Source organism: Marmota marmota, unplaced genomic scaffold (assembly GCF_001458135.2).
Source record: "Marmota marmota marmota unplaced genomic scaffold, marMar, whole genome shotgun sequence".
Classification (NCBI taxonomy): Eukaryota; Metazoa; Chordata; class Mammalia; order Rodentia; family Sciuridae; genus Marmota; species Marmota marmota.
The window spans coordinates 5,813,893-5,828,572 of record NW_026000229.1 but is presented as its reverse complement, the minus strand read 5'-3'; the positions used below and the strand labels follow the sequence as shown (position 1 = coordinate 5,828,572).

At 38.4% G+C, this 14,680-nt stretch overlaps 1 protein-coding gene across 3 annotated transcripts in view; it reads left to right on the top strand.

The window, feature by feature from the left end:
- Scaper (S-phase cyclin A associated protein in the ER) overlaps positions 1 to 14,680 on the top strand; it is a 325,725-nt gene that overhangs the window by 285,180 nt on the left and 25,865 nt on the right. For all 3 annotated transcript variants that reach the window (XM_048793832.1, XM_048793831.1, XM_015480048.2), the window contains 2 exons: positions 5,101 to 5,338; positions 10,772 to 10,921. In XM_048793832.1, coding sequence (XP_048649789.1) covers positions 5,101 to 5,338; positions 10,772 to 10,921 — 388 coding nt within the window. The remainder of the gene's footprint in view (positions 1 to 5,100; positions 5,339 to 10,771; positions 10,922 to 14,680) is intronic.

Genomic DNA, 14,680 nt, shown 5'->3' with positions numbered 1-14,680 from the left:
ATATACCACCTGTGTGTTGATGACTCCCAAATATCTCAGACCCAGACCACTCTGAATGCAGGCTTATATATTTAGTCAGTCATTCAACAAATGTTTATTGAATTACTTCTCTGTACCAGACATTGTTCTTAGCACTGGGGGTATATCTGTGAAATAGAAGAGACAAAAGTCTCTACCCTTGGGAAGCTTATTCTACACAGTTACCAATCTATCACCTCCACTTAGACATGTCTAGTAGATATCTAATTCAACAAATGGTTTTCCTCCCTGGGCATGCTCTTTCCACTTCTTACCCATTTATGTAAATAACAACCTTATTTTTCCAGTTGTGCCAAAAATCAGTGAGCCATTTTTTACTTCTTTTTCTCTCACATTCATATACAATCTATCAGTAAATCTTGTTGGTTTCCCTCTGAATATTTTCAGTACCTACCCACTTCTTGCCACATCCATGGCTACCATCCTTCTTGATCCACCTTCATCTCTCCCCTGGGTGGTTGAAACAACCTCCTAATTGGTCTCCCTGCTTCTGCCTTGGCTCTTCTAAAGACTTTTCAACCCATGAGCTACGGTGATCATTTTTAATCCTAAATCAGTTTATGTCACTTCACTGACCAAAAACTTCCAGTGGCTCCCCATCTCCCTCAGTAAGATCCTTGCAGTATCCTTGCATGCATCCCTTCCACACTGCCCTGTTTGCTGTTTCTTGGAGGGATCATGCATACTCCTGCCTCCAAGTCTTGGGATTTCCTGCTCCCCAACATAAAATATCCTTCTTCCAGATATCCACTGGCTTCCTTCCTCCCTTTCTATAGAATTCTATTTAATGCCTTAGAAAGCTTTTCCCCAACCACCCTATATAAAGTAGCATCACACACACCACTGCTTTTACATTTCTAAGACATGTTCCCTGCTCTTTTCTAGCACTATGCTATCTAACATACTGTACATTACATATTATACATTTACTAGTTTATTTGTAACTTCTTGCACAAAATTTAAGCTTTATAAGGAAAGGACATAGTGAATTGTGATGTCACTGGAAACAGGTTGGCTTCTTGGATTATCCCAGGAAGTAAGAGCCAAAAACTGGAATACCTCTACAAAAAAAGTTCACCTCTCCTTGAACGGTGAAGTTCTCATCCATCGTTGGAAAAGTAAGTTAATTAATCTCACTCCAACACTATGCAGATATTGAGTGCTGTTTCTAGTTTTAGAGGCTAAAAATGGGGCATTCTTTTAGGATGCCTCAGGGATTCCAGAACTAAAGGCATGAACAAAACCAAAATCCAAGAAGCTAGGAGAGTAGTCTAGAAGATCCCCAACACTGACAGAGATCAGAGAAGATGTTACCAAGCCAGACCAGGAACATAGAGGGGAGAGGGACTTTAAAACTGCCCCAGCTTCTTATTTTAGACCAACGAAGGCCTGGTATATGAGTGGTTTATAATACTAAAGATGGAGTGGATGGACCTTGATTCATGACCACACAAATCCCTGCTGTTTTTGCCCAACTGTAGTCTCATTTAAGGCAAAGTAGGGATTTCAGACAGTGTGTAGGCATATTAATGACCCAGTTATGGTTTTTCCTGATTGAATATAGCTGTAATGAACAGAAGTGAATATCCCACTAAGATCTCTAGTCCTGGAGTCCAAACAAAAACACCTTAAAATTCAGTAAAATTTAGAAGATCTTTGTGTAGTATGAAAAATTTCATATCTGATTTTTACGTCTTTCATGTACTTTTAAAGAAATCTATATAACTTGTGCTTGATGTGAATAAGGCCTTTTACTTTTTTATTATAAACATTTAGATTTAAAGTGATTATAACTGACAGTTAAGACCAACAGGAGCCAGTAGCCTGTTCGTGGACAAATTATCTGTATTTCAAGCTAAATCAAAAGTAAACATTCTCTAAAGTCCCGTCAGGTCTGCATTAGTCCTCATAGAAGCCAAAAGCAGCACATAAGCCTTCCCAGTCCCCCTGTATTCTGTTTATTCACTTTAAGATGAACATATTTTTTTTCCATGAAGCAGTATTCTATGCTTTTTTAACCATTCCCACATCTGAGTTCTTGAATGCTTAGTTGGTTTTCCTCAGTCAGCACTTTTATTTTATTAGGAGAATATTTGCAAAAGACTGAGACTGTGTTGTTTTATAATCTGTCAGATTAGTATTTTCCTAAATAACCATGCAAGAGAATAGCTGTCCTGATGACCTTTACTTTATTTATTTAGTTATTTTTGCATTTATTCTTTGGAAGAGGAAATAATGAATTTATGTCATTTAATAAATGATCAAAAAGATTAAGTATAAAAAAGATAGAGCCATATTACTGAATGTCTGCAATACAATATACTAATAATCTGTTTTAAAGCAGTACAAGCAATAAGAGGGAAGTCAGCATTCTGAATCACAGAGCAGTAAAATTCTTGCCACCAGCAATGGTGTCACTCATTCTTGAGGTTCTGAGAGCATATTAGAAATTAGCTTCAGGGAAAAATGTCTTCTGTCTTGTCACTGGTTCTAAAAGGCAGTCAGTTTTAAACAAACACAGGCCTCTTTTTGGAACCTATATAATAAACTCAGACACATTAATCTCTACTCATGTCTCTAGTTAGGGTCTGACCCCTAACTCTTTCAGCTTTAATGGAAGGAAGTAAGGGCCAACTGACATTAGCTAACAGAAGTTTGTATAAAGAATCAGATGTGCCTATAAGCAAATAAATATCCTTTCTTAAACTTGTGTTTTTATTGAGTTCCAAAGATAAAATGTCTCCTCATGATGATACACAATTGCATTATATAATGTGTGTACTTTAACAATATTCACTTAATTGCAAATTTTGATGTAAGAGAAAGCAAGGAGATAACAAGAGATCACCTCTTGTTTGGACTGGATGCTTTGGTCCTTGTACAAAGCACTGCCCTTGGAGTCAAAAGTCCTGCATGGTACCCCTGCCTTTGCCACTTACAAATTTGTATGCCCTAAAGCATCTCAACTGATATGTGCATATTTTTGTTGCTTTGTGTGTAAATGGGAAGAATAATACTTTCCTACCAACCATGAAAAACTGTAGTAAGAATGAAATGGCTGGGAGGTGGGGGTTGGGGTTGTGGCTCAGCAGTAGAGCGCTTGCCTAGAACAGGCTGGGCACTGGGTTAATCCTCAGCACCAAATAAATAAATAAATAAGCTGTGTTCGACTAAAACAAAATATTAAAAAACAAAAAAAGGAATGAAGTGGCTGGGCGCAGTGGTACACTCCTGTAATCCCAACAGCTCAGGAGGCTGAGGCAAGAGGATCACAAGTTTAAAGCCAGCCTCAGCAAAAGTGAGGCACTAAGCAAAAGAAAAAAGAATGAAGTGAAATGAAAGATTTGAAAGTACTTAGCAAATCCTGCCATATAAATGAGATGACAGTATTTCATAAGAGAGCTTCTTTCTTGAGAACCAGGGTATATCAGGATGTCTTATTACAGGATACATTCTTAGAGTATTAGAAATTGTATATACATTCAGGGAAGTAAATGTTGAAAGTGGTTATGAATAAAACTCTACTTTGATACAACTACCAAATTAAAATGTACAAAACTATCCCTTTGGTAAAAATAAATTAGGAATTGAGAAAAGTAGAGAGAATATTAGAAATTTGCCAAGCAACACCTCCCTAATTCATATTTAATTTGTGGTGTGTTTTGAGTGTTTCTGGGCAAGATGATGAGGTGAGCATAGATCTTTCATGACTCTCTTCCATCCCAGGTTTCTGCTGAAAGGAATAATAAACTATAAAAGAAAACTTGTGTTAGTGTTCAAAACTAGGGCATGGTATCCTCCCATGACAAAGACATAACATCACTTCTGCTCAGTACTATACATACCATACCATATTAAAGGAAGACATTGAGAGGGGCCTTATAACTTCCCTTTCAGAGAGAAAGCTGAGTCTCATGAAAGCAAGTGACTGGCCCACTTAGAGCATTAAGAGACCTGAGGGTTTGTGCAGTGGTTAGAGTGTGGATCACAGCTCCAGGTCTTGCATCTTCTCACATTCAGACCCAGTAGATGAAAGAGTGAGGACTTCTTTCTAAGCATCTTAGCAAAAGTAACCTTCTCTCTCCCACTAGCTCTGAGTAAGACATGTGCCATCTCTGAACCATGCCGAACAGCCAGAGAAATAATGTACAGCTTAACCTTAGGCCTTGGCACCCTTGAGCCAAAAAAAAAAAAAAAATAAGAAGGGGGCCCTACCTAAAGCATATTGCCAATGAGTTAGGAAAAGGTGGTTGCTTATTAAAGAGGAATCTTTCAGTTTCTAGGGGGAGAGGGGAGGTGAATGAATGTTTGGCAGCCATGTTTGTTTGCTCTTGGTCCCTAGATGCTTCATGTATACCTGAATATAGGTGGATTTAGCAAATCCCTGCAGCTTTACTATTGATTTTAAGAATTCATTTGCCAATGCACTTGCCTCTTCTCTTGCTCATCCAAAACACTGCCTGCCTCAGTTGCTAAGCTTATTTCACAGTGCACTTATATAGCTCTAATCCAACATTTATTCCTGGTGCTCTGGCACCCACACAACCTGTCCTCCGAGTACTCTGATGTTAGAAAGTGCTTCCAAAAGCAGGTAAAATGTCCCAACACATTGCCAAATTTTTGAGGATTCCTGCTTTCCTGGTAGCTGCCTCCCTTGAGAAGGTTCCCTTTATGTATCCAGAAAGGAAACTCACATGTTTTGGGTCTCTGATTCCCTAGAGCTCTCACAGACTTTGTGCAGTTTTCCCAGATCTATGCAGCGAACAAAGTGGAACTACTTCACCTTCAAAGTGTAGTGAGGGTGGTGGGAACCTCAGCACTGGTTGCAGAGTGCTCATATGCCACTGCTACAGCAGCCTGGTCTCCCAGGGGAAGAAAAGGGAAGCCACAATACACTTGGTGGCGAGGGCTGCATTTGTTCCTTGAGGTTTCTTGTTACCTTATTACACAACTCAGATGGTTTGCTTTTAACAGTCTGCTTGTGTTGTTCCATTTGACCTATAAAAATGCTAACATCCTTTAACTAAATTTCTCTAAAAGACTTGAATGTTTCTTTGTCAGGTCATACAGCATATTTGACAATAATCGCCAGGATCCCACGGGACTGACAGCTGCTCTTCAGGCCACAGACCTGGCTGGAGTTCTGCACATGCTCTACTGTGTTCTCTTCCATGGCACCATCTCAGACCCCAGCACTGCCAGTCCCAAGGAGAGTTATACCCAGAACACCATCCAAGTGGCCATTCAGAGTTTACGTTTCTTCAACAGCTTTGCGGCTCTTGATCTTCCCGCTTTTCAGGTACCAAGCTTTGGTTTGTGTTAGTATTCCAACCAAGAGTTAATATATTATAATAAATATATATAAAATATTTATATAATATTATTGATAATAATATTATACACACTTTTATTTTTCTTTTATTGGCCATTGTGCTAAAGGCCACCAGGAGCAGGACCAGTTGGGGTTTTATTTTATTTTAAAATAATATGCATACCTTATTAAGCTGCTGTCTTCTGGGAACTGTTTTAGATGCTCCATGTGTGCTCTATTATTTTAACTACCATGCAAAATATTATTATGTCAGTTTTACAGATGGAGAAACTGGCAGTTACATAATTTGTCCAGAGGTACACATGACTGAGCCAGAACTAGTTACCCATGATTGATTACCTCAAAAGTTTATCCTATGCCACACTGCTACATGTAAGCCTTCTGTCTTAACTTCTTAAATAAAGGTATTATCATCCAATCAACTTTTAAACATTAAAGAAATGATATCCTATATAAACAGAACCAAAATCATTGATATGACTTTTTATGGATGATTTAACTGATTTGCTCCCATTGTAAAGTGCACGTGTGGTTAAACGTGCAGACCCCTATAAATTAAGTTTTTATAGCTAGAGAAAGAAAAATTGCTTTATATTATAACACCAGATTGTCAGCTTAGAAACATATTTTTCCCATATAGGAAATTTAATTTTCAAAAACACTGAACCTTTAGAACAGAGCAAGACCCAAGGAGTAGGCTTTCTCTTTCAGTTTATTAACTGTCAAGTGATTTCATTAAAAAGGAACAAACTTGGCAGATGATGAACTCATAATTTAGATAAATTACTTTTCTCAAAGGAAAAAAGGTTATAGAGATATAAATATATAAAAATAGTGGTCTTCACCATTCTGAGATAGAAGAAACACTTCTGTAGTTTATGACAAATGTGCAATTCTTTAATTGATGTCTTCCTGTCATTCTGGTCAAAAAGGGAAATTAGTTATAACATTGAATCTAATGTCTTTCAACTATAGAATTAGTTTATTTGTCATAAGAACAGAAATCCCTCCCTTAGGGTTAGTGTGCTTCTATTTCCAAAGCTGTTGAACTAGCCTTAGGTGTAAACTACATGATATGTAGAGTTCCAAGAGTTTATAGCCATACCTAAACTAAGAGATTTGTCAGAAAATGTCAGTGATCCTTACCTCTGGTTTGAACATACATCCAGGTTTTATGAAAACCCAAGCTTCTTATATTCTGTCTGGAAACAGCTTGGAAATCAGGGGCCCTAATTTTGTCCTCAGGATATGCAGTCCAGCATCTACATTCCAGCTAGATTCTTTGCAACCAAAGATTATGAAAAAGGAAATTTGTAAAAACTGATTCTGAGCTTCTAGTTTCCTGGACCTTCTAACCAGGATTAACACTGCCGCAGAGTGCTCTATAATAGTAAACAGCATCTTTATTGAGTTGGCCATTCCATCAGTCACTCTGTGTATCAGGGAGCCCTAGGTTCCTGTTCTGTTCTTCCTGTACTGCCTCACTTACAGAAGTGCACTACTGGCGTGAGGATGTAACTCAGTGGTAGAACACTAGCCCAGCATGCACAAGGCTCTAGGTTTAATCTCCAGCCCTGAAAAAAAAAAAAAAAGATATCTCTGAACTCCAAACTGGCCCTGCTCCTGGTAATCTTTAGGCCTAATGGCCAGTAATAGAAAAATCAAAGGCTTACTTATGGAACCCTTTAGCCCAACTAAGATAAAATCCAAGATTTCTCCTCTGTAGTTCTTTGCAGTATTCAGCCCAAAATGTGTCCACTATTAGAGCCGATTTTGCCAGAAATATGAGGAAAAAACACCATGGTAACTCAAGATTGTTTGACCATTCTCAGAATCAAATTACCTCCCTGTCATGTGGAATAGCCTTTCGTGGCTGGCTCTCACAGTTCTCCAATACCCTTGTTTCTTTCTTTTCTATTTCTCATGCAACTCCATATTTTTTTTAATTCTTTACTTACCATTTTTTTCTTCTTCTTTGTCTCTATTCTGCCTCTCCTAACTTATTTTAGTCAATCTTGCATTCACTGTTTCTCATTCTGTTCTCAGCCATAACTCCCAGGTACCAGAGTATAGGCCAGGAAAGCCTACAGCGATTTTCCTCTTCCTTCTGTTCCTTTGATCTTACAAGGTTCTAACTGCTATCCTTTTGGTGCCCAAGATGAGCACGTTTCTCTCTTGATTCCTCGTTAGCATGTGATAGAACCCTGATGCCAAGAATTTCTAGCACCACTCCATTTAATACATTTACCAATGATTAGCATGTTATTTCCACTTTTATACATTTAAACAAAAAACACATCAATTTATCAACATAAGCTAACAATATTATTTATTATGATCACAAATTTCGTGAGTCCATTATTCAGACAGTGTTCCTCCCAGACAACTTGTCTCTGCTTCATGATGACAGGACTTCAACTGAGGGGATCGTAAAGCTGGAGGAGGGGAAAAAAGGAAGAGCTGGGTTGCCTCACATAGTTGGGAGCTGAAATTATCTGGAGGCTCTTCACTCTTGTGTTTAATGCCTGGACTAGCTCAAGGACTAGACTCACCTAGGACTATTGGCTACAATATCTGTATACTCCTCATCTCTATGTGACATGGGCTTCTCAAAATGTGGTATCTTTGTCCTGAGAGGAATGTCTAAAAGGAAGCTTCTGAAAAGAAGTGTTCCAAGAGAATCATATAGATAGAAGCTGCATAGTTTTTTATGACCTAGCCTCAGAAATCATATAGTTACATATCAACCATACTTTTTGGTTGAGTCAGTCATACGCCTTCCAGATTTTTGAGGGGAAATGAGAAATATGCCCCACCTTTCAGTGGGAGAACTGTCAAATATTTGTGGCTATTTATGAAGTGTCACACTCTATTTAGCAAGCTAAAGAACCACATCTGTTCTCATAGACACCAATGATGTAGATGGAAGTGATCAAGTACATAATGCCCAAACAAATACACAGTGTTTGCACTGTATAGCCATGGGTGAGTTTGGAGGGAAAAAATACTGTTTTTTATCATAGGCATAGTCAATGAAACTCATTCTAGTTTATTAAAATAACTTACATTTCAAAAATAAGATTTCAGGAATTGTTTGTGAAGAATAGGAAAAGAGATTTTAGGTAGAAGGAAGGTATCCTTCTCAGCATTAGTCTGACCTGAGAAAAATCTGAGAGACAACCTAGGAGGCCCAAAGAAACTGAAATTAGATAAAATTTGCTTTTTCATAATCTTTGGTTGCAAAGAATCTAGCTGGAATGTAGACTGCTGGACTTACCTGCTGAAAAAGAGTCAGACAAGATAAAATGAGTCATGGTGATAGTTTGGGCCCCATAAATCACAAGAACTCAGAGCTTTTAGGAAGGCATCCCCCACCAGACTCCTGGATTGTTTGGCCATTCTCAGAATCAAATATCCTCCTTGTCATGACCAAACTTTGAGCCATCATACTACCACCTCAAATTATGTGACTTTAGACAAGTAATTTGAACACTGAAGACTCAGCATCAGGGACTGGGGTTGTGGCTCAGTGGTAGAGCACTCGCCTAGCATGCACGAGGCACTAGGTTCTATCCTCAGTACCACATAAATGTAAAATAAAGATATTGTGTCCATCTAAAACTAAAAATAAATAAATAAATAAATATTTAGGAAAAAAAGACTCAGTATCTTCATCTGTAAAGCTGACTTGAAACACCTACCTTATCACAAGACTGAGAATTAGATAAGATCACAAAGATGTTGTAGTTATACTAGCCAGCACACAGTAGGCACTCGGGACATGTAAACTGAATCAGTTTCTGAAGATGAAGAGCTTACCCAGACCATCTAGTAGATGTCAGTAAGCCTAAGAGCTGAATGCAGCATTCCCCAAAATTCTTCATTTTTCCTTGAAGTCACAAATCTATATCCTTATTTTGTGTGAGAGCCTATTATGTGATAATAACAAAAGGTAATCCATTAGAATATTTTCTTAGCTTCTTCCCTTTTATGGTATAAAATAAAGCTGTCAAAATATATTCCCCTTTAGCTAACAGTCTGATTTTGCTCTGAATTCACATTGGCACAGATGGCCTTAAGATCAGGGGTATTGTATATTGTATTCACTTTGACAGTTTTTACAATTGAAGGTGGTCTCAAGAAACAAATCAATGTACTGACTTGACAATTAATTCTGGCTAAAAAGGAAATATAGTTTCCTTGAAAAATTGGTTTAATTTTTATATTCAAACTTACATGCCCCTTGACCTGCTCTTATCAGTGAAGGTTAAACAGAGGGCACTGGGTCACAGCATGCTGGACGTGACTAATTAAATAAGGGCTGAACCAAGAAGGTGTCACTGCTTGATTTACAGGAAGAAAGCCCTCCTGAAGTCTCTTTGGAAAACTTTTTTTTTTTTTTTTTTGGTCTTGGGGCAGTGAAACGGAGACAGAAGACACTCTTAAAATTTTGCAGTCATTTTGTTTAAGTAATAACACTTGAAGGGCTGTTTGACCCGCTGTTAGACAAAGTGAATTCATTGAAACTTCCACGCCACAATATAGCTGAACTGGTTCAAGCCCACCGAGACCTCAAATCAAAAGATGAGTTTAACCACTGCCTTTTCCCACAGGCAGACCATGGTGCTTCATTCCAGTGTGGGCTGCAAGTGTATTCTGTAGGCTTCGCCTCTCCCCTTTGCCCTCCTGTCGTTCTGTCTGTTTGACATGTTTATTAAATAGAAGCTCCAGGCTGCACAGGCAGACTCAGACTCTCCTCCTGAGTCTCCCACAGCCGACAGCCCTTTGCCTGTCTGGAGAAAGGATCCCAGAAGCCTCATAGCTGAGGGGCTTCCTGGTTTGGGGCAGATTTTTTTTGTTTTGGTTTGATTTTTTTATGTTCTTTTGGGAGCCTTCAGTTTATAGAGGTATTTATTTGAATTGTTTATATTTGTTTCCTGTTTGAATATAACTAATTAGGAATATGTTTATCTCTATCACAAGAAAATATTTCTTTAGAAAGTATTAGAAGTTAGGTAAGTGGTACAGTTACAGGTGAATTTTAGTATTGTAATTTTTTCTAAATTTTCTACCTTGAAAATATTTGTATAATGAGAAAAACTAAGTTTTTAAAAATGGGATAAATAACCATACTTTAGAGAGCTAACATCTTGCTCCACGTGGGCGAATCATTTGCTCTGCTATGCTTTATTTTCTGTTCCTTGTTAGGTTAAACATTGCATTTATTATTGTCATTTATTAGAGCAAAAACCCCTGAACTAAACTGTTGAGCATAGTACTAGAGAAATAATGTCCACTTTTCCAGCCCCACGGCACAAAATGCACAGCGCCCAGTCTATGTGATTTGCAACCCTTTCTCTCCCTGGACTGGGGATTCTAACTGCTCCTTGTCCTTGTCAGTCTATTGTAGGGGCAGAGGGCTTGTCCCTTGCATTCCGACACATGGCCAGCTCCCTGCTGGGCCACTGCAGCCAAGTCTCCTGTGAAAGCCTCCTCCATGAGGTCATCGTCTGTGTGGGCTACTTCACTGTCAACCACCCAGATAACCAGGTAAGAGGCCCTGGAAAGTTCCTTAGACTGCTTCCCTAACACGGAGAGTGTGAGGTATTGGAGTGAGAAAAGGCAGGCTAGCCTGCTGGAACCCATCCGCCCTGTAAGAACCCCTTTAACCAGGCTCTAGGCATAGGTCTGTAACTTCAACTCTTCAAAGATTTTTTTATCAGCATTAGGTTGCACCAGGCCTCCTCTTAGGGATTTTAAAAACAGAATCTTTTAAATAAAATATTCTTAATTCACACAGAAGCTTCTACTCTTTTACTATGACCACATAGATTGTGATACTCTAGCCACCATTTTGTTTTGTTTTGTTTTGATAAGGTAGCTTTTGCATCTTTCAGCTTGGATCATTTTATAAAACATATTAATCTGTTGCCTTATGAAAACATTCTTGGCTCTTAGTTTCTTCCTAGATGTTTAGAAGCTTCCAAGTTGGTAGACAGCTGACTGAGAGGGCAGGATGTGGGCCTCGTTCCTTAAATTGCCAGAGTAATTCTGCTTTTAACTGATTTATTTGGTTTCTGAGCAAGATTTAACATGTAGATAGGGTTCTGCTGCTTTATGAAGCTGGAAAATCTTTTACACAGTTTGTAAAATAATAATAATAAAGTACCTTATTTAGTTTTGAAACAAGAGTTAAGGCATAATATATCAGAGGGAAATTTCTGGCAACTTAATTTATCTAACCGCTCCCCACCCCACACACAACAAGCTTAATTGTATAGATTGTAACTAAAAGAAAGATTTCTGAACGGCCCCTTAACTTTGCTCTAAGCTTAATAAAGTTTATTTTAGGCAAATCTCAAACAGTTGTTTACTAGGTTTATCAGCCTACAGTAAACTAGACCAGGGCAAGAGGAGAGGAGATGGTTGTGCTGCCAGAGCCAAGTACAAGGAGAAGCTGCACATTGAGAACTGACATTGCCTGCCTGACACGGAGGAAGGGTAGAAAAAAACAAAACAAGCTCGAGAATTTGAAATCAAAGCCTCCTGGGTACAAAGGGTCACCAAGTCCTATGTTTTATTTCACAGATGACTGTTGATGCTTCCAGTACTGACCCTGAGTAAGCACAGGGCAAATTGCATAGTCAGTGTACTCCCTTAAAGACGGTTCAGGAATATTCAGTCCATTTTATTTTATTTTTTAATTTTGTGTTTTTGTCATGGCTTCTTGCTTTTGGTACCAAGAATTGAACTGACAGGTGCTTTACCACTGAGCTACTTTTTATTTTCTATTTTGAGAAGTTTTGCTAAGTTGCTGAGGTTCTCACTAAATTGCTGAGACTGGTCTTAAATTTATGATCTTCCTGCCTCAAGCCTCCCAAATTGCTGGGATTACAGGTACAGATTATAGCCACTGCACCCAGCTGTTCAGTCCATTTTAGAAAGGTATTCCCATTGTTAGAATATGACAGATCTAGGCCCTTACTGGAAAAATTATCATACATAGAATGTTTCCTTTTCTCAGACCCTGTTATCAGGAGGACAGATGGAAACTCTTTTTCACCTCCCACCCTGGGAACACTCAGGCAGTGTCCTTCCTTGGGAGGTGTTTTGTCCATTCTGTGGATCAGGCCCAGCAGATTCAGTTTGTTATAAGCTGCTCTGGGAAGAAGAATTGTGGGAAATTTCCCCTGTGGACTTCTCTCTGTGTGATTCCATCCATTCAATCTACTAAATTGCAGTTTTATTTACCTTTAAAGTTTGTATTTTATTTTTCTGATTACAAAAGTGTTCCGTATTTATTGTGAAAAATACAGGACAAATGTAAAGAATACAATGGGATCATAGTTATTCTTGACCTCACTATCTGAGATAGCCACTGTTTTTAGCTAAAGCAGGTTCCCTTCCAGTTATATAAAATGAATAATTTTGCATAATTGAAGTCATACTGTACATGTACTTATGTTCTTGGTTCTGCACTTTACATTATACCAGAATCACTCTTTGTGAACATCTTTCTTTGTGGTGCTGGGGAATCAAAACCAGGACTTCATACATACTAGGCAAACACTTCTACCACTGAGCCATATCCTCAGTCCATGAATATCAATTTTTGATGTCTTCATGGCTTTATCTTATATGGACATTTGTGGTTTACCTAAGAATTTCCTGTTTTATACTTAAATGGTTTACTATATATCGTGACATTCTACTGCACTTATAAAGAGCTAATTAATTTGCATGTGTGATAATATTTGACTCTACAGTTCTGCAGCAAAAAAAGTTCAGTTTTTGTTTTTGTTTTGTTGTTGTTTTGTTTTTTAGTACCAAGGATTGAACCCAGGGGCATTTATCCACTGAGCCACATCCTCAGCCCTTTTTTATTTTTTATTTTGAGACAGGGCTTCAGGAAATTGCCAAGTCTAGCTTTGAACTTGTGATCCTCCTGCACCACTGGGATTACAGGTGTGCATAACCAGGCCCAACAAAAGTTCAGTTCTTTTAGTGCATTTCATGTCAGAGATAATTTAAAACTTCTTGCATGAACCAAATCTGTCATGATAAGCTGATAGAACTCAGAATTCTGTGGGATTCCGAGAGTTTTTCCGCTAATGCTGGATCATAGACTTATCCTCTCCTTTAGAAAAAATACATACTTTGAGTTCTTGCCAGAGTGAAAAGGGACCAGGATCAGGGGAGTCATATTTGAAGATGGCACATTAGACCTGAATTAACCAGATGAGAAAGTGATGAATGTGCATGTTGGGAAAGGGGAAGAACATGAAATGAGCAGAGAGAGCATTAGGCAGTATGAGAACACGGAGGAGAGTAAAACCCTATTGCTTGTCTGTTGGGGAAGAGGATGCAGTGAGGTTTAGAGATCATTGTGACAGGTGAGCTCACTTTGAGGAAGAAATTAGAAAGGTAAAAAAAAAAAAAAAATCCAGACTTTGTATTTCAATATCTTGCCTCCCAGAAGGACTGAACACTAATCTGGACATACACTTCTGGTTTGGGGGAAAATCAGAGATGTCAGTGCAGTTCTGGGGCAAGTGCTAAAATGCAACAACCTATAAGAAGAATGAACATGATGGAAAGTTCTCTAGAGAAGCAATAAGAAACTGATAGAGAAGATAGTAACTTCAAAAAGCTGAGACACTGCACCTTTTAGAGATGCTTTTACTAGGTGTATTATAGTCATATGATACTTCCCATCTGTTGGCTCTTACACCTCATTAACACTTCAGTGAGGTTGTAAATAAAGAAATTATTTCTGTTTCAAGCAGGTGAGAAATCGAGTTTGGTTGGTTGGTAGGTTGGATTTTATTCTTTTGATTTTTTTGTTTGTTTTTTGTTTTGTTTTGTTTTGTTTTTTGTTTTGGTACTAGGGATTAAACTCAGGGTTGGTATATTACTCAACTACATTCCCAGCCCTTCTTATTTTTTGAGACAAGGTTTTGCTGAGTTGCTGAGGCTGACCTCAAACTTGTGATCCTCCTGCATCAGCCTCCAGGATCACTGGGATCACCCAGCTAGGAATTAAGGTTCAAAGAGGTGAATTAAGCTCCCTGAAATGTCATGGAGAATCGAAAGATCGACTAGAATCCAGGTCTTGCTAAACCCAAGTCATTGTACTTTTCATTTCATCTTACATTGCTTAAGAAACTCAGATGTGTCACCAATGATTGCTGAAGTATATCTTGGTGTCAGGAGTGTCATGTGTAGAATATGATGTAGTATATGATGCCTATTCATATACTGAGAAACTGCAATCTGCCCTCTGGATGCTGATATGGAAGTTTCTGGGGC